At 38.8% G+C, this 25,946-nt stretch overlaps 1 protein-coding gene across 5 annotated transcripts in view; it reads right to left on the bottom strand.

The window, feature by feature from the left end:
- sdk2b (sidekick cell adhesion molecule 2b) overlaps positions 1–25,946 on the bottom strand; it is a 487,898-nt gene that overhangs the window by 78,636 nt on the left and 383,316 nt on the right. For all 5 annotated transcript variants that reach the window (XM_012871718.3, XM_021321070.2, XM_021321069.2 and 2 more), the window contains 8 exons: positions 24,005–24,138; positions 15,813–15,924; positions 14,089–14,279; positions 11,039–11,122; positions 10,706–10,900; positions 8,899–9,015; positions 4,230–4,397; positions 3,802–3,904 (listed from right to left, as the gene is read on the bottom strand). In XM_012871718.3, the coding sequence (XP_012727172.2) occupies positions 3,802–3,904; positions 4,230–4,397; positions 8,899–9,015; positions 10,706–10,900; positions 11,039–11,122; positions 14,089–14,279; positions 15,813–15,924; positions 24,005–24,138 (1,104 nt within the window). The remainder of the gene's footprint in view (positions 1–3,801; positions 3,905–4,229; positions 4,398–8,898; positions 9,016–10,705; positions 10,901–11,038; positions 11,123–14,088; positions 14,280–15,812; positions 15,925–24,004; positions 24,139–25,946) is intronic.

The following is a 25,946-nucleotide window of genomic DNA, read 5'->3' as shown; positions in this document are numbered from 1 at the left end:
CAATTAATATGTATGGATGGATCTGAATGTTTGTTTTCAGCATATCTGTAGCTATGAGTTTTTAGAAGTGGTTCAATAATGTTTATTCCACGGCCTTGTTTATTTAACTGCTAATTTACAGTCTTATTGAGGCAGGAGAGAATATTTCTTTCTTTTTTTTTTGCAGGAAGCCCATCTCATGTCTTTCTATGGACTTAGAAATCAAGTCGTTACTGATTTGATTTAATTTTAAATAGCAGCATTTAGTTGGCTTTGGTAAAAACCTGGTTGGAATAATTTTAAAAAAATTTTTTTAAATGTGTAACTGAACAGTAAAATACTTATTTTACCGTTTTGGTTGTATTGTGTTTACACAGAACAGCTGACATGTATCCAATTTCCCATGTAGGTTTATGTGGTTTTAATGTGTGATTTAAACGGACATTAGAATTTTTTCCTCTCTCATGTTTTGGCCATGAAGTTATCAAACATCTTTTACACTTTGGTTGCCACCTAGAGGAATGCAAAACTTCGGCATCGGTATCCACATCAGTCAGAGAGCACACAGACGACTTTGTCATCTTCTATTTACCTATAATCTAAGACGACCGTGTTCTCAGTGAACTGTTTCATCCTCTTCCCTCTGTCCCTTCAAACTCCCCATCAGAGCTGACCTGAGCACGCGTCGGAACGCCTAATGGCTGCATATCAAACAGCGACTCCACATTTATCATAACTACACAGCTCAGACGCAGCTTCAGATGTAGCTTTCTCGCTTGAGTATAAAAGGGAGAAAAGAGTCTATTGATCACGACTGATGTCGGCTACAAGGCAGGAGTTCAGTAATAATTCTTTTGAAAGGCTCGTGTGTTGCAATGGATCGACAGCAGTGGAAATGTGGAGGTGCGTGGTGAACCTTTTTTATCAAACATACCTTTCCGTGGGCTGCTAAATGTGTAAAACTGCATGTCGCACCTTTCACTGTTTCCTGTTTTAACGTGGTAATTTAAGGACGCGCGTTGCGTGAGATCTCCCGCTAAAGCAATAATGAAGGCATAAAGGCCGCATATTGATCTGCTGTACTCCATCTGACAGGGCTGCCGTGTTTTAGTCACACCCTAAAATTGATTTAACACATACATTTAGGTGAAGATAAGGTGAGACACATCAGTTTAATGGCAATACTTTGCTAAACTATTCATTCAACCTGAAATTGTTCCCATTCTGGCACCTTAAAACCACAGATTCCCATGTGTTATAATCAGAATTCTAAGTGACAAACTAAAACTAAATATTGTATAATTATTATGAACAGTTACAAACATGAAAGGCAATGTACTTGTATTTCATTCCCCCCTTACTCTGATGCCTATAAATAAAACCCAGGGCAACTAACTGACTTCAGAAGTCACTCGATGAGTGAATACTTGTGCGTGAGTAAGTATAAATTGTGATGGTTTCTCAATTGGAATTAGGTTTGGACTTTGACTAGGCCATTTTTACACAGGTTTTAACCCAAACCATTCCATTTTAGCTCTGGCTGGATGCTTAGGGTTGCATTTTGGGTAGAAATAAACCTCAGCTCCTGTCTTAAGTCTTCTGTTGCTTTTAATTAACTTCATTCCAGGGCGGTATTTAGTTTTTTTTTTGTTTTGTTTTTTAAATCAACTGTGAATAGTTTCCCTGCCCCTGCTAAAGCCGCACCATGATGATCCAGGCCATAAGGTTCAATTAAGGTCTTATCTAATCAGAGCAACGTCTTCTAAATCATTGCTGTTTCCACTACACAGGTTGCAGCAAACTTAAGATGGAACGTATTTCACCAATTCTTTCTTCTTGCCACTCTTCCGTAAAGATCAGATTTGCTGGGTTCACAACTAATAGCCCTCCTGTCAACAGATTCTCCCACATGATCTGTAGATCCATGCTGCTTTTCAGTGATCGGTCCATTATTTTCAGATGATGGATCGAACAGCGCTCAGTGACATTGTTCACACCCTGGGATATATTTTTTGGTTTTATTCTTGTTTTTTACCTAACCCAGCTTTAAACGTTTCCACAATTTTATTTTCTGACCATTTTTTGTTGTTTTGATCCTTGTTCTTCAACATGTAATAGGAAAATTGATAGTAATGTAATTTTAAGCTCTTTTTGTAAATCTTTTTAATTTGTATTTCTTCTTTCTGCTGTCTATGTTTTTTAGTGCCGCAGATGACTGAGAGTGTGGGCTGTTGCTTTTATGTTTTATGATAGAGCTACTGGAATGATGGAATTTCCCCTCAGGGATGAATAAACTTTTATTCTATTTGTTTCTATGTGTTCATGTTTAAACCTGTATAGCTGTTTTATGTCAACATTATACATACATAACAGTGCCGGCGCCAAGGGGCACTATAGCTACCCCTGGAAATGTCATAGCACCCCGAAGAAAACACTAGATTGTTATTTTCTTTTTCATCTAAGGTAATATTATTCAACAGGTGAATGCTGTGATGTTTTCTTCACAAAACACATTCAGATTCAATATCTGATCGACTCATGATGGACTTGATTTGATACATTTAAATGTGCACAATATTTAATTGCAAAAAATGGATGTAAACCGTATTTGAGATGGCACCACAAACGCCGTTGTAAAATATTATGTCTGGAACGTTGTCAATTAAATCAGTCAAAAACAAGGAAGCAACCATTGGTGGTTATAGTCTGCATGGAGCTGATAGTTGGGAAAGGTGGTGGTGTTGATATATATATATATATATATATATATATATATATATATATATATATAAACAATTTGAGTTATTTTGCAGTTGATCTGGAAATCCCAATAACTCAGCATATTACTGTGATTGGGTGTTTCACAGCCCCAAAGGCTTCTAATGATGCATTTCCATCTTTAATGAAACTTATTGCAGAGTTAGATGCAAGAAAGGTGGCTATTTTGGAACGTGGAACAGGTGTCAACCTGTTTCACTTATTTCAAAGATTCCTGTGATTTAAAAAAATCTAATTCAGCTTGTTGATTGTCCTGGTAGGCCCGATCATACAAATTCTGCAAAAGCATCCCTTATTGATCTTATATTGACAAATTTTCTGCATAAATGTTCCCCCGCCTCTCTGTTTGCTAATTATATCTGTGATGACTGTGTTATTGCCAGTCAGTAAAGCTAGGATAGGGCCATGCCACTTATTTTAAAGAGGATAAGAGCCGCTTTTCAAAACAAAGATTTTTCATGTAAATTAACTTTAGCAATCCATATTATTGCTAAAGTTGAACAAGGTTGGGTTTTCAAGTGCAAAACGTCTTCTAACACAGTTCATTTAGACAATTTAAGAAATGTAGAGGGTTAAATAATGTGATAATGCATGTTTTAACTCTGTCAGATATATATTCATGAGCTCAACAAGGCATGGACCTGAGTGAGAGGAACTGGGCCTTGTTCATACTGGCAGGATTTCTAAGGACATTGTAATTCTACAACAGTTGTGATCATGAATGCCAGACCTTGAGATTTGGAATGTTTTATAATTCTATTTATGATGGTGTTACATTTTTTTTTTCTTTTATTGCATCGTTTTGTTGTGAATGTAACTGAATGTACTGATGCCAGATTTGGCCAAGGTTCTCTTGAAAAACAGATTTGAAATCTCAATGGGATTTTCCTGGCCAAAAAAAAGTTTATAATAATGACAATAATAATAACGAAAATAATAGTAGTAATATATTACACGCAAGTAGACTCTATTTACAAGTTAGGGGATTTTGATAGATGGTCGCAATACATCCATATCTCCACACATTTGTGAACAGATCCTTACCTGATAATTACACTGGGGTCGTGTGTGACTCCACAGGTCATAATGGCTTTAGTCCCTTTGATGACACTCTGATCCTGAGGGGGTGTGGTAATCCGAGTGCGAGCTGTGGAGAAAAATCAAAACCATGTGGGAACAGAGAGAAGCCAGCGGAACGTGCTTCCTCAAATGAGCAGAGCAAGGGGGAAAAAAAAAACCTACTTCCAAACTAATTTCAGAAAGCTCATTTTAGTTAAACCAACAAGCTCCAAATAGTAATAATAAAAAAGTAAAAAGTCTTTCATAAACCATCATTTATTCATACTCCTTGACAAAATTATTCAGCTTTTGAACGTCTTGTAAATTTCCTGTACAATACTGTGCATCTAAATGCCCCCCCCCCCCCCCCCCCCCAAAAAAAAAAAAACCTAACCTCTCCCATGAACACTCACCCCAGACAATGAGGTCAGCAGACGCCTCATCAATGCCCCTCGAGTTGCTTGCCATGCAAGTGTATGTCCCGGCATCAGAAATGTGTGAAGGGGAGATGAGTAAGCTGCCCGACTCGAGCAGAGTGAACCTGGGCAGCTGCACAGAGCCGCTGGCCAAGACACGCTCACCTGAAGTATATGAAAGGGAGAAGAGAGAGGAAGCGATGAAGGAGGAGACACATGAACAGAGAACATTAACAAACAGAATGACTAAATATAAAAGCAGATGGGATTCTGCAGGATAATTATTGAGGAACACAGGCTCAGAAAATATTTTTAAGCCCTTGGCTCCATGTGTTATTGATAACCGTAAGAGTTGTTCAAAAACGTATTCAAATAAGTGGCCTTAATGTGTATCTGTTATCTCATTTATGCCCTTTCTTATCAAATAACATTAGCTGAGCATGTCTTGTTGAATAAGTGAAGTATCAGCTAATCAATGTTGTGATGGGATAAAAATAGTTGCTATGACACTGAAAGTGACTGTATATTTAATTTAATGTGTCACTTTTTAGTTCAAGATGTAGACTTTTTGTTTATTTTTAATAGCATAAAAAATACATATTGTATATTAAGTACAGTTCAGTGGAATAACATTTTTGTAGGGTTATATACAGTGTATATGTACTTTACATACAGAGACGTTACAACAACCAGGTTAACTCACAACAAATGTGACTGAGTCCTTATTGTTGGAGATTTAAGGGGAGCTTTGTTTAATCAGAGGGTTAGCTACCGGTTTCACTCTAGCTGCCAAACTGTATCAGCTTCGGTAGCTCCATTAAACAGAAGACAGCATAAAGTTAAAGCTGAGCCCTGGCTAAACGACGCCGCTAGAATGGATCGATCCGAGTATCCAAAAGCTGAACGGAAGTGGAAAAAGGACAAGCTGCAGGTGTCATTTCAAATATTGAAGGAGTGTTGGCATCGCTGTAGGGCAACCGTGAAACATGTAAAAAGTATTAATCAAATGCCCTTGTGTCACACCGTCAGAAAGACCTTGTTTTATTCAAAGTAATTCGTTCTGTTCTAAATGTTCCTCAAAATGCTTTTGCTTTTGCTTTCCCCTTAGGCATCTGAGATATTTTTTAACTTCTTTGTGGAAAAGGTGAATAATGTCAGCACTCCTGTATTGCGCTCTGATTTTGACCCTCTAGTCTCTGTTCCTTGCTCTGGTGCTTTCTACCAAGTTGAGCCTGTGACTTTGTCTTTTAGAAATCCATTGTTGATCATCTGAAGCCCCTCAAGTTCCCCTGCTGATGCTGTTCCACCACAATTGTTTGAAGAGGTTATTTCTGTTCTAGTTCCATCTGTTCTGGCTCTTATTGGCAGCAGTTTGGCCTCAAGTGTGATTTCTAAAAAAATTAAAGGGGCAATAAGCAACTATTCATTATTTTAGATAGAAAGAACCAGAAAGTAGTGATGTGAAGAACTAAAGGTATAATTTTAGATGGAATATGGTATGATGTAACATACCATCTCTCTGTGTTGTTGGCCAGTCTCTTATTAACATAGCCGGGCCGACCTGTATGTACGTGCATGTGAACAGCAGGCACTCAGGGCTTAGCTCCTCCCTGACCATAAATGTCCACCATCAGAGCAGTGTGGCATAGGACCAAAATGGCGGGGAGTACGTTCAGCGGCCTGAAACGTTCTCTTGCTAACAGCATCAAAACCTTATGGATTAGGTGCTGCTGTTTTGCTGTGTATTTATCCTTTGCAAATATGCACAAATGAGGCGACAGGAGATATGGGGAGGGGAAAAGAGGGGCAGAGCCAGGCATGGACATTATATACGTAGACACCTGATTACGTGCTTGAGTGCATTCTGCATCACTGCCATATTGGATGGGTCTCTCCTGCTCTTAGCTGGCATAGCAGCCAATGGGAGTAAATGCAGAGGGAGCAACTTTGCCGGCATTTTGTGCAGTTTACTGTTGTGATAACTGGTGATAACTACTGGAAGTAGATCATGCAGTGCGGATCACAAATTTGGCCTTGGATTGGTTCTGAAGGTGTGTTTTTACTTGTTGAGAACATTGCAGAACCCAACCGATGGACCCTAATTTCATGCTTATTATTTTGTCATCTATGTATTTCACAGAAAAAAGTCTGAATCATGTTGCCAAATTAAGTACCTTGGAGTTAGAAGGTGCCAGCACATTAAGGAAGCTGTGCAAAACAGTTCTTAAGGGTCTTAAGCTCCAGAACTAGTTACAGGCAGAGTAGATGCTTAAAGAGCATATCAACATTTCAGTATGAAATCGCAATATTATTTTTTTAATAAATAACTATAATGTCTATGGGGCTGGGTTGCAGCTGGCGTGAAGTCATGGCTTGTCACACATCTTTTTTTGGACAACATATAGTGCTCAACAGCCCACCTAGTGGTGAAATGTCACTTATTTTCTCTAAGGTTTTGGAGAAAATTGGAAACCTTTCGGGTGGAAAATTAGATGCTTGAAGTTTTTCAGTTTGGCTTTGAACATCTTCATAGCACAAGTACCAGATCCACGAAACCATGCAATCCTGGTTTTCTTATATCTAACAGCTTCCTTCAACATATTGGATGACATTCTGATATCCTGATTACATCACTGTGTAGGCATCCGAGGTACAGCACTAGAGAGGCTCAGATTGTACCTGGCTGAGATTACCTTTTGTGTCGGACTAAATGATTAAAAAATCCGCCTCTGTTCTATTATTACGTGGGGGACCACAGGACTCAATTCTTGGAGCTCTGCTCTTTTTCTTGTTTCTCTTGCCTTGGCTCCATTTTCAAAAAGCACAAGATAATTGTTATTGTTATGCAGATGACACTCAAGTGTATCTTCCCCAAAACAGGAAGATGACTGAAACCATCATATGCATGGCTTGAATACATTTCTTAAGGAATTAAAGCCAGGGCAGTTTTTAACTGTTTAAATGTTAATAAAAATAAGACTGAGGTCTGAATGTCACTGATGGGTCTTCGTCTTCGGTAATGAAAACCAGATTTTTTTTCAGCTGAGGGAGTTGGGTAATATAAAAAGCATTTTGGTAAAAGATAAAAAAAAATCTTTGCCTTTGTTACAACTCAGCTTGGTTAATGTAATTCCATGTGCCTTGGAGTTAGTAAATCATCCTTATCATGCCTTCAGTTGGTGCAAAATGCTGCTGAAAGGCTTTTAACTGGAACATGGAGAAGATAGCATATTACTCCCATCTCATCCTATCTGCACTGGTTCCCTGTCCATTTTACAGTTTATTTTTAAATTCTTATTCGTTTTTCAGCTTTCTAAATGGTTTTGCCCCTCCCTACCTCTCTGAGCTACTCCACCTGCATTCCCTGTCTCGGTCCGTCAGATCAGCTTACCAGCTGTTGTTGGAGCTACCGAGGACACAACTAAAGCTCAGGGGAGATCAGGCTTTTGTCATTGTAGCTCCCAAATTATTGAATGCTTTGGCACTACAAATCAGAAAAGCCTCTTCGCTAGACATTATTTAAATCTACTCTTAAAACCCACCTCTCCTCCTTGGCTTTGAACCGGTATGTTTATTTTAATTTTCTTCCCATCTATGTTGTATTTTTTTTATCCCTACTTTTACTTGGATTTCATTTCTACTTTTAATAATTTCCTTTGTTTTAAACTCTAATGTTTTATTAATTTATTTTAATCATTATTTTTTTGTTCAGCACATGGTCAGTGCCTGCTGTTTTTAAAGTGCTATACAAATAAAATTGGCTCGGTCACATAATTGTCCGGAGCCTTAAACTAATACTTTTTATTCAATTTCAGTTTCAATATTAAGTCTGTTAGGAGTTAGTGAGCACACCGGATGTGTACTTGGAAATACTTTCCACACTGCCTAACAAAGGATCTGCAAATTCATCAGATTGTGGGGAGGTCTTTTGTCCAACGCTAATCACAGATTTTCTTTCAGATTTAAAGTACCTTTTAAAGATAAAAAAGCTTTATGCAGGTATTAAACATACTTTTTATAACCACCCAGCAATTCTGTTTTTCATATTTCTGTTCTGTTATTCGTCTGATGTAATATTCTAATCTTCTAAAAAATGAAATATGTTCTTTAGCTGTAAATGGAAAATCATAATAATTAACAGAAAAAGGCTGGCCATTTCTAACTGATCTATGTAATGCATTTCACTTAGTGAATTGAGTTACTGAAAAAAAAAATTCTAAGCATATGCACAGAATTTATTGTGTAGCATGGCACAAGCATAATGTTTGTATCTTTTTGTATTTTTTTATTGATGCAGATTTTGACCAACGTTTATTTCAACTGAAAAAAAAGTTATTTTCTCAAATAACTGTCAAATGCAATTAATCAAAAAATATTACAATACCTCAAATTGCAATGAAATTAATGTATTTAAAATTTATTTTTGCACATACTAATTAGTTTTTATTTTCCAGTAAGTGTGGAGGGAGATTTATATGACAACGACGGCAGCTGTTTGTAAACTTGACTGACATTTTTCTGAAATACAGCATCAATGAACATAGAAGATAACAGAGTGGCATAAAGACGTAAGAGCGTTGACAGCCGTAAACCATTGTAAACCCTATATATGTACTATATGTAGAAATATACTGTATGTGTGTGCATGTTTGTGTGTAAGACAGACCTTTCTGCCAGGTTATGGCAGGCCTCGGAGCTCCTGAGGTCTCACAGTGCAGGATGATTGACATCCCGTCAATCACCGTGCTGTCAGAGGGTCCGGCTGTGATGTTCGGCGCGATGCCTGAGGGAAGACAAAATACAGGCACACGCAGAGCAAAGAGAGCTCAGTACAGTAACAAGAACGAGTAAGAGGCTAATGCAGGTGAGAGTACAGCCGGCAAAGCAGCACTTCACATATATTTCTTCTAAGCACCAACCTGCTGCATCAGAGCGCTTAGTCTGCGCTTTGTCCCACTGATTCTAAAAGGATTGACACAGCCTTCACCCTGCTGCCACAACTGTGTGCCAACTGTCTATTTTTTACTCACAGAGAGATAGATAATATATGGAAAGGAGGGGGAGAATTCACCTGAGTATGAATGGAAAGAGAAGGCATTTCCAAGGTAACTAAAATCCCTGCGTATGATGTGCAATAAATCAGAGCCCCTTATGGAATGACAAGAAACTGTATCACTCCCAACAGAAAGGAAGCGTTGGGACTTTGTCACAGGAGCGGAGTGAATATCCAAACACAGAAGAAAGTGGAAACACGGATGTACTAGGATAGAGAAGAGTGGTGAGATGAAATCTGAACGGAGGGAGGAAAAGGAGAGGCAGCAGCATCGCTAGAAAATAAGGACAAAAGCAGCGATTTAGTGACTTGGAATATTATGAATTCTGATAACAAGGTGCATCGTGGAGTGAAAGCAGCGGGAAGGCAGACGCGGTGAAGAAAATTAGATGTCAGAAACTTGCAGAAAAGATGCACAGCGAGAGTACAATTACCATTGATTTTCAAATTCCTGCAGAGACATGAGCTCAGATAAAAAAAAAAAAAAAAAAAAAAAAAAATCATCTGCAAGTTATTTCCGAGTTAGGAGAGAGGCAGCAAACATGGTTCTAGATGATAGGTCTAAGCGCTGTAAAGTTATAATGTGTGAACAATTGGCAGCCCATCCATTCACCGTCATCTGCTTATCCGCGATCGGGTTGCGATGTAAATTTTCACACGATGGAAATATCCCGTGTCCTTTCCCTTCAACACATCAACCTTCACGGTTGTGAGGCATAACATAACCTGCAGGCAAATCTATATCCAGCATTCAAATTCCGTTTCGTTTTGATTTCATCGAAAAATGAGCAGTCACATTTGATAGATGTTATTTTTCATTGTGTTTTAAGACGTTTGGATGCTTTAAAATGCAGCACGTCAATGAGTTCCCAACATGGAGCAAACGCTCCGACAAATGCTGCGACTGTTTTAACGTCTATATGGTTTGTTGAGCTTTGTTTCAATGTACAGTCTGCAGCAATCGGTTTTATAAATAACACTAAGATCCATATAAATAACTAGCATTACTGAACACTAACAGATCCTGTTGGCATTCAGACCAAAAGGACGGCTGTATGGATAGATGTATGGATGGATGGATGGATGGATGGATGGTTGGATGGACGGACGGATGGATGAAAGGACAGCAGCTATATATCCACCATGTCCTTTTGGCTGTTAAACATTTACATAAAGTAACAGGAGTGCATACTAAACGGAGCCCTCCTCCTCTCATCGTTTTAGGATCATTTTTGCGACATAATTACATCTTGTCATCTCCGGTTCTGACAAAGGGCTTATGAGAGTTAGACGAGGATTTAAATTCTGCATGAAAAAGGAAAGAAAATGATTCAGAGTTTTAGCAAAATAGCTCATTACATCTTTAAGAGCCGTAATTATTCCTGGAGATAATGTCATGAAGTGCTTCCGGGCCACTCACTGGTAACAGCCAGGTAGGTGTTGGTCTGAACTTCTCCTGCCCAGTTTCGGGCAAAGCACTGAAACATGCCGGTGTCGTCAGGCAGCAGGCCGTTGACCTGCAGGCTCCCCCCCACCAGCACCCTGTACCTCGGCGTCTTCACTGGATCAATGGGAAGGGCATCCTTGTACCAGACAATTTCTGGCTGGGGAACTCCTGCAGAGAGTCAATGACGATTTGGATTACAGACAGCAGGCTCCAGCCGCCCTTTCAGGATGACTTCATTTAAATTCAGCAACCGTTAAACAGGTCCATCCTGACTGGGTTTGTCTAACAAAATAAAGCCGTACTCACCCCTTGCCTGACAGGGAATGTCCACCACCTTCTCCATCTCGGCTGTGATGTGTCTCTCTGGTTCTTTAATAAACTGCGGCGGCTCTGACAGATTAAAAGCAGAAAAAAAAATAAAAATATGCGGCAAAATGAACATGCTGGGAAAAAAAAAGCATCATTACCAAAGCTCTGAAAACATGTCAAAAAAGGATAATTTAAAGTGATCTTAAAAGAAAAGTAACGGAGAGAGTGAGATACAACACTACATCAAAGCCATCCAGCTGTTAGATCATAAAGCTTAAACAAGAAAAAATAAAAACACACACACCACTCAAATTCAGGCTACTTCTTCAAAACGAGCAGGGAGAGCGAGAGAGATGTCAAAGTCAGCAGTATTAAGGGAAAAGTTCACCCCACCTCATGCTTTGAGTCACATCACAACCTTGAAAACATCAAAGTGTTTCAGTGGGATGGAATCAAAGTGACTCCAGCAATGCTATTAAACTGTTTCTTGAGGGCAACCATTAGCTTCCCTCCTATTTAAATCAATAGCGTTTTTCCTGTTACTGCCTCATGACTTCACAGCAAAGCTTGTCTCTGAATAACCAAGTGAGACAAGAGAGATTTGCATCCATTTTCGACCGCAGCCTTTCTTTAAGCCTAAATGCAAAGACTATCCCCTCCTAAGGAACTAATCATTACAGTACCTTGCACATTTAGTCATACTCCTTGAACTATTTTCCACATACTTAAAAGTTTTTGTTGGGATTTTATGTGAGCGAACAACAAGTAGCAAAATTACATTTTTTTCTCCTTCGTTTCATTAAAAGCTGAGTATACCATGTGCCTTTCTCCAGCATCCATTGGTTACACCATGGACAGATTGCTAGTCCACAACGGGACATCATTAATCATACCATCCAGAGGTCTACCCTTTAAAAAAAAGTGGCATCATTGTTGAAAGAAAGCGGAAAGACATCCTGATTGTAGTTTGGCACAATATAGTGAACACAGCAAGCACGTGGAAAAAGATCGTGGAGACCTAAAACAGCATTTTTTTAGCCTCCCTGTAAAACACAAAATGTGTGACGGAAAACCAAACTGCAAATAACTCTGAAGACACCCTCCCCACAGCGACAAACTGTTGACTGCAGAATTATGCTGCAGGGAGGCCTTTCTTCAGCAACGACAGGGACGTTGGTCCGTGTTAATGGGAAGATGGATGAAGTGAAATACAGGGCATTGCTGGAATGCAGCTGCGGTTTCATTTAGAAGTATCAGAGCGCAAAAGGCATGGCGCAATATTTTGATCAGTCCTGTTCCCTTCAATTCACAATTATGTAATACTTTGTCCAAGTATATTGTACAAAATTACAGTCTAAAATATTCAGAGGTTGGGAGTGACTGGTTGCATTTACTCAATTATTTTTACTTGAGTAAGTTTTTGAACAAAACGTACTTTTAAGAGTAGTTTTACTCCACTGTACTTTTTACTTATACTTGAATAATGTTGTTAAGAGGTATCACTACTTGAGTAAAACTTTCTGGCTAATCATGTAAAGCACTTTGCATTGTCTCTGTTCTGAAGAGTGCTATACAAATAAATTTGCCTTGCCTTTCCTTGCCTTGCCTTGCCTTGCCTTACTCTACCCATCTTGAGTAACTTCACTGAATTAAGACCAGACTTGTTTTGACCAAAATGCTCCAGAGAGACACACACCTAAAGTTCATGTCAAAGAGATTCTTTGTTTGTACACGTGTATTTTGTATCTGCTGAGAACACTGGGTCATTTGGAGGTCAGGTGAACATACAGGAAACAAAAAGTTTTTGTTATTGGAAGTGCTTTGAATTGTTCTAGCATACACTATATTGCCAAAAGTATTGGGGTACACAAACAAATCAATAGTTTCAGATGTTCCATTTACTTCCATGATTGCAGATGTATAAAGTGTATAAAGTTTGAGTCCTGACCTCAACCATATGGAACATATTTGGGTTGTACTAGAGCAGAGGCTGAATTTCACCTAATATCTTGACGTAGTGCTACTCTTACTAAATTCCAATTTTTGGCGACTTTACCCACCTCAGAAATTGAAGTTGTAAATGTCATGTGACAAAATTAAAAGCATGCCAACACTTTTACAAGAATAGGTAAACACTAGAACATGTGCTCTTATGAGGATTTTCTGTTTATTTAAATAAATAAAAATAAATTACCTAAGGGAGCTGTGTGCTGCCACAATGAGTGAAGCAGGGGAAGCAATCTGTGTTCAAGACTCTTGGGTCAGGGGACCCGGAGTGACAGATTGAGTTTCGAACCACCGACCTTTGCAGCTTCTCCAAGCTAAAAACACCCAGCTAACTGACCACTAAAACACCACTCCAACTAATGAAATTTGAAGGGAGATGGTCACGGTTTATGTTCAAACCCTTGACCTTTAGCTCCCAGGGCTAATGCAGTGAGCTATGCTCCAAATAATTCTGAAGTGTAAAATATTTTGATTGACAGAGGCAAAACCTGTATCACTAATCTTTTTTTTTTTTTCAAGACACAGAATTTCTCACTTTAATTATTTCCTTTTACTCATGTTTGAATGTCTGTACTGCAACAGCATTGAAAAACCATCTATAATCCTGATGGTAATTGTCACCAAAAAAAATTATTAGGTTCAGTAAAATTTGATCAAAGGCGATAATTTGTTTATATTCTTGACATTCAAAAATACTGACCAGCACTGCAAATATTACCATAGAGAAAAAACATTGAAAAAGCTCTTTTTGCAAAGGCGGCAGCCAAGCTTCCATTCTCTGTAATATTTTTGATTTCACACTTCCAAGTGTGATTACTCACATCAAAATATCTGTATATGGTGTGTGATTTTTTTTATTAACAGTTTTGTCATAAGAACGAATGGTGTGAATTAGTGGAGAACCTTAGTGGTAACGGGAGTAATTAGAAGACAGACACTGTGAACCGCATACGTGAAAGCATATAATAAACTATGACAGTATTACCACACACATTATATGATACCTGATAAAAGGAAATGGCCTGCATGAGTTTCCTTACCAAACACATGAAGATAGGCACCAGCGCTGACAGAAGGCACGCTGCTGCTGCGGAGAACGGCCTCACATTCGTAGAATCCGGCGTCGCTCACCATTGGGCTGAGGATGGTCAGTCTGCGGTTGAAGTCGCTCAAACCGCTGCTCACCAACACGCCGTTTTTACGCCATGAGATACTCAGCTTGATAAGAGGTCTACACAGAAAAAGATACATCAGATATAAGTTCTCCTCTGTACTTCGGGATGGAATATTTAAACCTAGCTTAAGTAAAAGGGGGGAATAGAGATGACACGGGACTGTAGATGATTGTGCACAGTGACATGGTCAGAGCTCTTTGTATCCTCCAACCTAGGGCTGGACGGTATTACAAGCATATTGATAAAATAGGAATCAGATTAATTGATTAAAACAATTATCTAAGGATTCTAAACATATATTTTAAGTGTTGCCCTGGCCATTTTATGATGTTGCTTAATGATCTATTTTTAGACAAAGAACACACTAACACCGAACTCAACCTCGACTCTTTATTCAACCAACTTTTTTTTTTTTTTTTTTACCAACAATGCGGGTTTTAAAAGAGAAAAAGAACACATGCTCTATGAACTCTTTGAATGGGGCTGAGCTTGGTGATGGATTCTACACATGCAGTTTTAACCTACATGGGTGGAATACAAACAGAAGGAAAACTGTTCTTCTATTGACCTGTTTTTCTATCTATCGATCATCATATATTGTTATTGAATTATCGTCCGGCCCAACTCCCACATGCTGTGAGTGAAGACTAACTGCTGTCCTTTTCACAAATGATACTGTACAATGTATTGACAGCAGGAGTGGCAGCAGAGATTTTGTTTAAAAAAAAAACATTATTTCTTAAAATGGAACTATTTCTGTAGTGAAAGGATATAGACAACTTAAATGTTTTTTAACAGGAGTGCAAATAATTGTTGAAGTTGCAGCAGATTTCCTTCATTTTGGAGAAACAAATCCTTAAAGTGTAATTCACCCTGCTGTTAAAGCATAACCCCACCCCCAGACAAATTAGAAAAAAAAAATGTCAACAAAGTGGGTAGTGCCAAGACACTCATGGGGGCAGGGCTAAGTGTGGGGAATGTGGAACAGTCAAAGCAATGACAAATGCTAAACCTCATCGATCAAGGCTCCCAATGCTCACAATTCCAACTTTTGAGCATGGCTCACTTCGGGGGCAAGTGACTGAGGTGCTTCTATACCCGACCACTGGGGTATGACTAAAAAAGCATGTACTGCTTGTACTATTTGAACCAATAGGAAATTTCAACATCAAGAGCCCCCGTTTAACTCTACTGCCCAGCATACACTGTGCGATTCTAGTAAACTTGTACGACTACTTCATGACACACTGTGCAACGTGGATTCAATAATCTTTGGTACGATGTCCAGTTTGATGTGTGCACTTTGTAAGGTCAGCATTTACTACTTAATCGCTTACAATGTATGACAATAAACAACTTCATCATCACATGCTATCCACCTACTGCGTCGGCTGTGTTTGATAAAACAAACTAAATCAGCTACTTTTAAATCCCAAATCCATCTGAAACAATTAAACTGTAAAATAAAATGCACAGCAACATTAAAGAAGCAGCCTTAGGCCCAGTTTATACAGTTTATCTGCAAAAAAAAAAGTTGATTTTGGGGTGAGTATAGTTACACTATAAAAATGCAGTTTGAGGGGTTTTACCTTGCATTGGCCACACACTCCATCGTGACCTCTGATGTACCTGTGACCACACTAGTGTTCCTGGGAGGGATGATAATAGTTGGAGCAATGGGATCTGCTGGACCGCCAATATCTAGGAGGGCAGACAAAAATACTCAACAATTAATAAAAAAATACATAGATACTTTTTAAGTAGATGATTAACTGAAAGAAGAATAAACCTAACTATAAAGGGATGCAGTGTTATGAGGGGAGGATTTTTGTTTTTTAATGTCCTATAAATTTCTTTTCATTCGGCACTCTGCGGGCGCCCATTGATGTGAAAAATTGAAACTGACCAGGAAACACACTGAACATAAGTTATGACTAAAAGATGGTTCAAACAGTGAGATGAGACAGTGCACTGAGTGTGCATAATGAGGTATCTGCCGGAAAACCGCAAAGAAAGGAAAAACCCTTCCAACATAAAACCGAAGGGTTCAATTGACCCCTGTTTATATGTTTCAATTTCACCTGTATTTTTAAAGCCATGTGCAAACAAATTTATTTCAGAGCCAATTAGTTTTTGTGTGGGTATGTTCGGCGCATTACACACCGCTCATGGCGCTGTAAACCCTTGTGCGTGCATGTGTGAACGTGTGTGTGTGTGCAGCTTGAAATATGTCTTGTGTGATAAACTTGCAGCGATCTGTCAGTCCTGTCATGCCGTGGGACTGAGCTTGTGGCAGCACATGTCAGACGTAGCTACGGGGGATGTCATGACTCAATAATACCAACCTGGCTTTATATGCAGGCCATGGCGTACGCAAACACACATACCTCAGAGCAGGTCAATGACTGACAGGCACTCACCTGAGAGAGACTTAATCTGACAAGTCTTTTGGTACTTTAAGACATTTATGTGTGTACCTGAAAGTAAAAGCTAAACTGTGTTGATTTGCTCAGTTTGGAAGTTTGGGATACATGTGAGTGTGATGAGGTGGTAAGGGCTTTAAGACAAATTGCCAGTTCTTAGATTATCAAAATAATGTATATCTGCTAAATGCCAGATTAATGAAAATTGTCATGGTAAATGGCTTGTACTTGTATAGTGCTTTAACTAGTCCGACGACCCCAAAGCGCTTTACACTACGATCAGTCATCCATACATTCCCACACACATTAATACTGTGACGATCGTGAGGTCGTTAGTAGCCACAACTACCCTGGGGCGGACGGACAGAGACATACAACAGCGCCAGTTTTGATAGGCACTATAACTATGAGAGGTAAACCTATATTTCTGAATGTTGTATTTACTTTCCAAATATAAGTATAAAGTTCTAAGTACCAATTCTCAAATTAAAAACTTTAATTTCTCAGTCTGACTTAAGCTGTCAGATGACCCCTCATCAGACTCATTAGGATCACATTTTGTTCTCAGTCATCATCAGTAAAGGTCAGGTGTTCCAATTTCCAAAGCTTTACTAATAATCCTCAAACCTAATCAGGAGGCATAGGCTGTTCACTGCAGCTTGTCAAATTCTTTGAAAATGATTGTGACGGAGGCAGATAAAGCAGTAAAAAATAAATGCTGCTTCTTCCATCCATCTATGATGTAATTGGGAATGGAAACTAACAGGAACAGATAAGATCAAATTCAAGTGTGAAAAACCAACAAGAATTTCAGAGTAAGGGGTTATTGGTACTGCTCCTGTAACCCATCCTGTGTCTTCCACTTATCTGAGATCTGGTCAACAGGTCGAAGCCAAACATAATCTCTCTCCAGCAACCTTCTAGCTTGTATAGTAGGGGGATTACGGAGTGTTCCCCGCCATAAAGTAATTATTGTCCCTCCAGCAATACCTCGGTCTTACCACGAGTTGTCCAGAGGTTCTGATCCAGTACCTCAGCCACCTACGTTTAGCAGTTTTGATGCAGAGCAGCATCAGCGCTACTTTGAGCTTGATGTAGTTCCTCATTATTTCTCTAAGAATACGTTTCAGTCACTTTCATGAGGGATTTTGTTGTTTCAGTTATGATCCAGATGTCAGAACTGTAAGTGAGGGTAGGGAACATATTCACATTAGCTGAGATCTTTGCATTCAGCTCAGCTCTTCTTTTCCACCACAACAGCCTGGACAACGTCCTTATCTCCAAACAAAGCCACGTTCTGTTTATTCATCTGCACAATCAATCCTGTTATTACTCATGATCAAGACAAGATCTTTGAACACCTAAATACTGTAAGAGAAAAAAAATATGACTCTTTGAAGGATAAAGAATAATTCTGTGAGCTACCCGTGTCTATTCTGAATAACAGCACTGCAGTTAGTCTTCAATGAAATATGACATAAAATATTAAAACACATTGTGACAAGATAAATCTATTCACCCAGGAATGTTTAGCTTCAAAAGTTATTTTTTTTAAGCAAAGTCTTTTTAAAACCAAAAAAACCCAGTAAAGTAGAAACATTTCAAGCTTTGGATAAAGTAAAAATTCAGATATAAAGATTTTTTGTAAGGTTTTTATCACCATCTTCACCCCTTTCAGCATACTATTATACATGGAGTCCAAAATAATCTTCGCTCTTGGAAATAAGGCAAACACTATATGTGTATTGTAATAATCCAAAGCAAGGAAATAAAAAAATAATGAGTGACAAAAACAGACCAATTTAGCATACTTTCCTGTGACCAAAATAGATGGGATAAACAACTTTATTTGTCCATATTTCCTCTTGTCCTTATCTTCCATAAGTACCTTCAAAGTCAGGTTACCTTTTTTGGAAACCTTTGGGAAGTGGAGCATCACTCACATCCCTAAAGAAATCATGGAAGAGGGCTCCACATGAAGGCACACAAGACAGCGGGTTCTGGAGTCACACACGTCACATTAAGTCCCAAAAGAAAAACGGAGTGTGGCAGAAAGCATGGCAACATGAAAAGAGATGATTTAAAAATGAATGACTGATGATCAGAAACAACAGATGCGTTTGATTTCGCAGCTTCGAGTTGGGAATGCAGTGTTCGACTCGCATATCAGAAAGGCTGTGGGATTTGCAAAGTGTTCGTCTCCGTGAGCAGGTGCACTGCACTCATCACTGACATGCTGCACTCCACACACCATCAGTAATGCAGATAATTATTGCACGCGTTACTTAATAACTGAAACTATCACGTTCCTCTATGCAACTGGCAGCCATCTTGGATTTTCACATTGGCAATAGTGATCAACGTTAGCATTTTAGTATTTGAATTTCCTACATTTTCAGACTTCAGGAGGCATGGCAGTACATTCTCACGACTTGAAACAAGGACATTAAGACTTGCGAGAGCAAATGGAATGAATCCTAAACACACTGAGCAGAGGGTTATAATTAGTAAAGGGAACCAAAAATTTCTCTGATAAACAAAGGGCTCTCCAATATAAAACAAGAAAACAACGGATTACCAACTTCCAAATAATTTTCCTGCAATTAACACACAACCACAAACTCAGCTTTAATCCATCTTTCATATTGTCATTCCATTAAATATGTAAATCCAGTGAAATCACAAGCATGTATGCTTTAAGAACTTGGAAATGGGACTGTGGAACAAAAGGGGCTTGGCCTACAACTCGGTCGCATTGCCCTCTGCAATGTGCAGAAGGGAACAGGTTGGGAATTTTCTTTATCATTAAATGAGCTGTGCGTCACAATCACCACACTGGCTTTCAGTGCTTTAGATACAAAATAGGTTGTGTTCACGAGTAGTTTGTTAATGTGTTGTTATCTTTGCCACTTTGTTAAGACCACATCTACGGGAACCCATGTGTTGAGCTCTCCTCTGAGGTCACCCACAGGATGACATTACACATTTGGCTGTTAAAATGGATCACACCCTTAACTAGGCAGGTAAATACAATGGTAAAATCCAGCTTTTTTTGCTGGATATTCTTCCTTAGAGTTTTTCTATTTATTTATTTTTTGAGGGGGGGGGGGGGGGGTTGCTATTACAGCATAAGAGCAACATTTATTTTCTACACCTGACCTGTCACACGGAGCACTGCAGCTGAGCCGTCACTAGTACGCTGCAAATGGCATCGTAAGTAGCAGAGGAAATGAATATTAATGTAGCAATGACATGCCCAGACAGACAGTGTTCTCTCTGCTGCAGACCGACAGCCATGTGTTCAGGACCTGTGAAAACAGTTCAAAACGCTGCTGTGATAGAAGTTAGACATGCTTTAAGCCGAGTAATCAGCAAGGCATATCAAAGCACAGAGGATGGGAACTAACATTAGCTTGCTATTTATGCAAAGTAATCCCTCAGCAAAGATCCCCAGAAGAAGCGAAACGCGTATTTACTTATTTTTGAAGCTTAAAGGGTCTAAAAAAGAAAGCTATTTGTAAGAGCTTCTAGCAGACCTCTAAAGCCCAATTAACTTCATTTGGGATCAGTGAACAGTGTCCACAAACTTTGGAGGAACAACATTTTGATCACTATTACAGGGAAAAAGAAATTAACAAGCAAGAATTAATCCATTGCACTGTTGATGAAATGAGCGAATATTAAATTCATATCATTGGACTGGGCTATCCTTGAAGACTTGATGAGAAATGTAACCATCAAATTATCCCCACTGAGAGATAAAAAGGTGATTTTTATTATATTCCATTTAATTAACTGACTGGTAGATGTTTTGCAAAAAACATAAAATCACTATTAACTATTAACCCTATTCAGTTTGGTTTATTTTTCTACTAATGGGGGGTATCTTATTTAGCTATCTGATTATGAAAAAAAGTGTTTATTTTGTTAAAAATGGTGGAGATCAATAATTTAAATAAAAGATAATTAAAAAAATAATGTTTATGAAAAAACATGTATTTTATCAGGTCCTCATATTTGCAAAATTGTTCAGTCTGTTTTATAATACTGTTCTTTTTACAAAATTAGAAATAGATAAGTAGATTTTTCAATGGAAGTAAGAAAGTAAAACAGTATTTATAAAGCACCTTTCAATATATAAAATCACAAACATGAGAAGTTTGAGGAATTTTGTCAGACACCTGGCAGACACCTGGCAGCCCTGTTCTGCCCAACTTGCAACCGTTCTGGGGAGGTTTTGCTAAGACGTGCATATAGTGCATTGCAATAACCCATCATGATGAAAGAAAAGCAAGAATAATTATTTCCAGTTCGGGTCGTAACACAATGAAGTTAGGTCTGGCATCCTTTCTCAGATGATTAAAACAGGAACCAAAGACTTGACATGTAGTAATTATGCATTTTAAAATGGATCTGTTTTAAGTCTCTTAGTAGACATTCCCCTTTTTATTTGTCTGAACTTCTGCATCCATTTTTATCCTCACATTTACTTCCATCAGTAGACCAGGTGCTTTAACCCATCCCTAAAATGTGCTGCACATTCTGAGCTGATGGAGCTGTTGTTGCTGCTTTAGAACTGTGGAAAATTGTGCCATTGCACATCAGACACTATGAGACGCTCACCGTGACCAAATTATTACTTATTTTCCTCTTTGATCTAATAGCTTTTTGTTTGTTCACTTGTTTTTGTTCCTCTTCTGTTCATTTTCTAAAAAGCATTTTCTCTTATTTTTTATTGTTGCATTTTTTGCCTGCACTTTCTATGTACCGCGTTGTTGTAAAACACCTTTGTCACTCTTGCTATCTAACTTTTTAAATAAATCGGTATAGTATTTCTCGATTAAACTGACACTGGATAATCACAAAGTGTATCTTATCTCTCTGCACTACGCGACGAGCTGTTGCTGTGTTTTCTTTATATCACATCACTACCTGACACTCATTCCGTAATAAAATCCTGCCTCAACCTGCCTCAATAAAATCACAACTCACATCCGTTACTGGTCGGTGACTAGCTTCCGAGGTGGATTAGAAGTGTAATATTGGTGCTTCAACTTCAATCTGTTACACTGTGTCAGCACCTTTCCGCTGATCGCGAGGCAAAAAGAAAATGTATATTCCTGATTGGAAGGACGATCTGAAAGGTGCTAAAGCTAAAGGACAGCAGGAGAAATTCTAACAAAATTACAAGGTACTATGAAAAAAAAAAAAAACTTGGACAGAGATCCAATGAAATATGAACACAGACACTTCAGATGCTGATAGAAACAAGTCCATGTGCTGTAAAACTGGAAGAACTCGCAAGCTTCCTCCAGCATGTGGATGTGGATGCGTACATATGGGCAGCATATGGGAAATGCTCGAGCCAATGCATGGCACGTTTCCATCAAACCTGTAAAGCTGAGTGCCCCGCCACCCGCTTGCTTCAATCCGGGTTGTGTGTGGTTTTTCCATGCGTGTGTTCCAGGCCTTGCATAATCCTCTCTGCCACTGTTCTCAACATGAGCAACAGGATATTTGGGCTCCCTCGTGTTGTCAGCTATATTATCTTACCCTCACCTTCCTCATCCACGTTCATAATGAACTCCAGTCTACCATGTCATATGATGCCGTCTGTTAGATTTTCTCTATCATTTCTCTCTCCTCAGCTCAGGCCGGCTGACTGGGTTCGATTTGTGAATCTTGATTTTTTTTTTTTTTCTTTGTTATGGAAGCTGAGAATGTTGCTGAATTTTAACTACTTGGCACTTCAGTTGGGGTATAACCTCTCACACTTTGTGTGTTGGATCATTTATACAACACCGTGACCGTATTTTACATTCTTAAGTGCAAGTTAGTAGAACGTAATCATAATGACTGAGCTCATTAAAAGTAGTAAGGTGTGACATATGGAAGTATTTTTCAGTAAGGCCTGACTTTTAATTGAAATGGAGCATTTTTTTAACTGGGCTGCATGTGGTGCAAACTGGAGTTAGTGCTATTGCCTGGCGTCAGGAAGATATTGGGTTCAAATCCTGACTTGCGCTCTTTTTGTATGGAGTTTGCAAGTTCTCCATGTCTCAGCGGCTACTCCAGCTTCCTCCTACAGTCCAAAAACATGAGTTTTAATTTCAATGGGCTCTATAAATCGTTCTGTGTGTTGTTGTGTGCATACATGGTTATTTGTCTGGTTTGCCTCCTTTTTGCCTATCCAGAGCGTACCCCCATAATCCTCTTGTGGACAATGGATGGTATGATGAAATATTATCAGAGCACTTTCCAGAGCTCTCAGTTAAAATCCTGAAACATTATGGTGTAAGAAAAACTACTCCCGCCTCACATATATATTCAGTGTTTGATTTTTTGGTCACAAAATTTAACACCAGAAAAAAGGTAATTTGAATAAATACAAACTACATTTTCCCCAACGATGATTTACTTTATTAAAGGAAAACTATCCTAACCAATCTGGCCCTATGTAAAAAAAAAGTAGTTGCCCATAAACCTAGCCACTGTTTTTTGTTTGGTACAACTGCCAGTAAGTCTTTTACGTCCCTGTTAAGGAATTTTGGTGCACCCTTATTTGCAGAATTGTTTAATTTTAGCCACACTGCAGCAATTTCTGATAAAAGCAGCCTTTTAAGGCCAGGCAAAAAGGATCAAACTTAAACGTTGACTGGGCCACCTACAAACCTTCATCTTGTTATCTAAAGGTGGGCTTGCCGACTTGCTTTGGATCATTTTCCTCCTACAAGATCTGAAATCGCTTGAGTCATGCAGTAATATTTTTCAGGATTTTCTGCAGGAGAACAGGGATCATACTCTTATCACTTACAGTGAGACGTCTAGGTCCAGAAGTCCCCGGTCATCACCATTAATCACTGTCTGTATGATGCTCTTTTTCGAAAATTCTGCTTTAGCTTTATACCAGATGTAACCTGATGTACACATTCCAAAAGGTTCTAATTATGCGTTATCAGTCCACATAATACTTAACCAAAACTTTTTTAAAAAAAGTATATTTTTTGGGTAAACGGGAGATGATCCTTTGTCCTCTTTCTGGTCAGCATTGGTTTTCCTTTAAGCTCTCCCATGGATGCCATTTTTGTGTTATTATTGTAAAGTAGCATTATGAGCATTGGGCTTCACAGAGGCAAGGGGGGCAAGAAGTTCTTTAGCTCTTGTTTTAGACTTTTTGGTGACCTCCTTGATGAGTCACCCCACTCTTCCAATCTTGCAGTAATATTGGTAGGCAGACCAACATTCCATACTTTCTCTATTAACTACTCCATACACCCCCATTTCATCCAAATAATATCTAATTGATGCACACAATGTATTTTGCATCATATTAAAGTGTGTGTATCAATGGTACTTACTCTCAACAGTCAGCGTGATAGGTTGACTGGTTTTGTTCTCTCCGTTGATGTCATTCACAGCTTGCACATAGTAGCGGCCTGCATCTGGTGCCACCGAAGACAAGATGACCAGTGTGTTGTCCAAAGTAATTGCGCTGAAAAGGCGACAGAACAACATGGATCCAGTTAATAGAAAATAAAAACTCAGACATGCATTGTGAAAGTTAAAGAACAGCCACGATCTGAGTTCCAGTAAAAGTTTCTTCAAAAAGAAAATGCAGTTGGCATCTTCAGAGGCTGCATTGTCTAATTAAGGCTAAATATGTTTGAAGTTTAGTGGGTCCACTCTTGATCCCACCGCTGAAAGGAACATCAAACATTTTACCATTTAATTACACTGTTCAAGCAGCGTTAAGTCGATTGATTTACAATGTGTAAACAATGTGTAAGTGCTGAACGTGCATGGGAGAAATATCGACATGCTCTCCTTACTCAAATATGATGTCCTTGCATAATAAGTCAGAGCAATTAATTGGATGTTTGTACCACGCAGCTTCCTGCGACCTGGATCTTGGCAGCTATCCACTTTTGGAGACACTAACATCCTATCTACTGGATGCTGAAATATAATGTCTACATAAATAAACACTGATTTATTTTTTAAGCAATGAGCTTATAGAGCTTAACCACTAGTTTGTTTCTGACTTTTTCAAGCACTCACTCCCTTTAACTCTCTATGAATTTACCAGCCTGTAAAGATGAAATCCTCCTTCCTGATGCGCAAGTCCCCTGTCCATGTTTGCAATCAATACTCTATTATTATCTGAACCTGTTCCGCACAGCATGAAACCATGTTAAACTGGGTGCCTGGCTCCTCACATCTTTCTTCTCTCATCCTTGTTTCATCTCTTCTTTCTCATCCATCTACTGCTCAGTCTTGCATTTCTTTTTGCTTCCGTTCACCTTTTCACTAATCACTAACTTAACATTTACCAAATGATGACACTGGCTCTGCATCATAGAGAGAAAGCCCACTGAACATTTGCATCGTGTGCTAAAAGGTCCAGAGAAAGTGTGCAATCTTCTCAATTCTGAGTACCATGTTATGCCTTTTTTGGCTAGAGCAAAATATTTGGTCCACTTCTAATGAATCCTAACCCTTTCACCAACTTCTATCAACTAACTCAGTCAACTCCCAGAGCCGTTTTTCTGTTTTTCTGTGTCCGTGTGACTGACAAGCTCTATGAATCCTTTGTCATATACAGAAACACCTATGCCAGCTTTACAAATGGTGCACTCTGCCGCCCATTTATCCCAACCTGGATGGCATGAGGGAAATTTATTTTGCGGTTCTTTAGTAAAGGTACTCTTGGGCTTTGATATGTTTTTTTTTTTTAATATATATTGAATTAAACAGCAGCAGCAGCAGCAGCAGTCCCAGCGCTGCCTCTCTGTTCTGTGTGTGAGCAGAGAGGAACCAACCGCATGCAGCAGCTTGGGGAGGATGTCACACAAAAGGAAGGCTGTCAATTACATGCATTGCACCAGTCAATTTAAATACATTGGTGCCTTGACGTAGCAACGGTTTAATTGGTTCTGTGATGGAGTTCATTATTCAAATTACTCAGATGTCAAATCTACTTTCCCCATTCAAATAAATTGAAAACCCATTATTCGATTCTGGCGCCTCCCAAAATCGCAGCCTTTTTTTGTTACATGGTTTTGAATAAGAGAAATGTACTTATAAATAACAAACACAGTATTGTATAAAAACACAATACAATAGAATGTAGTGAACTGAACCGGTTGTCTTTCGTACAGTATAGTATATGTACATCATTTACCAGGGAGATCAAACGACATCAAGATGCTGACAGACGTGTGAAGGGCTGAACAGAATCTCGTTTATGTATTTTTTCCCTTTGCGCCATGCTTTCTTCACTTTCATCTGGAGGGGTTTTCA

The sequence above is a fragment of the Fundulus heteroclitus genome, chromosome 10 (assembly GCF_011125445.2).
Source record: "Fundulus heteroclitus isolate FHET01 chromosome 10, MU-UCD_Fhet_4.1, whole genome shotgun sequence".
Taxonomy (NCBI): domain Eukaryota; kingdom Metazoa; phylum Chordata; class Actinopteri; order Cyprinodontiformes; family Fundulidae; genus Fundulus; species Fundulus heteroclitus.
This window is presented reverse-complemented; position numbering and strand designations above follow the sequence as displayed.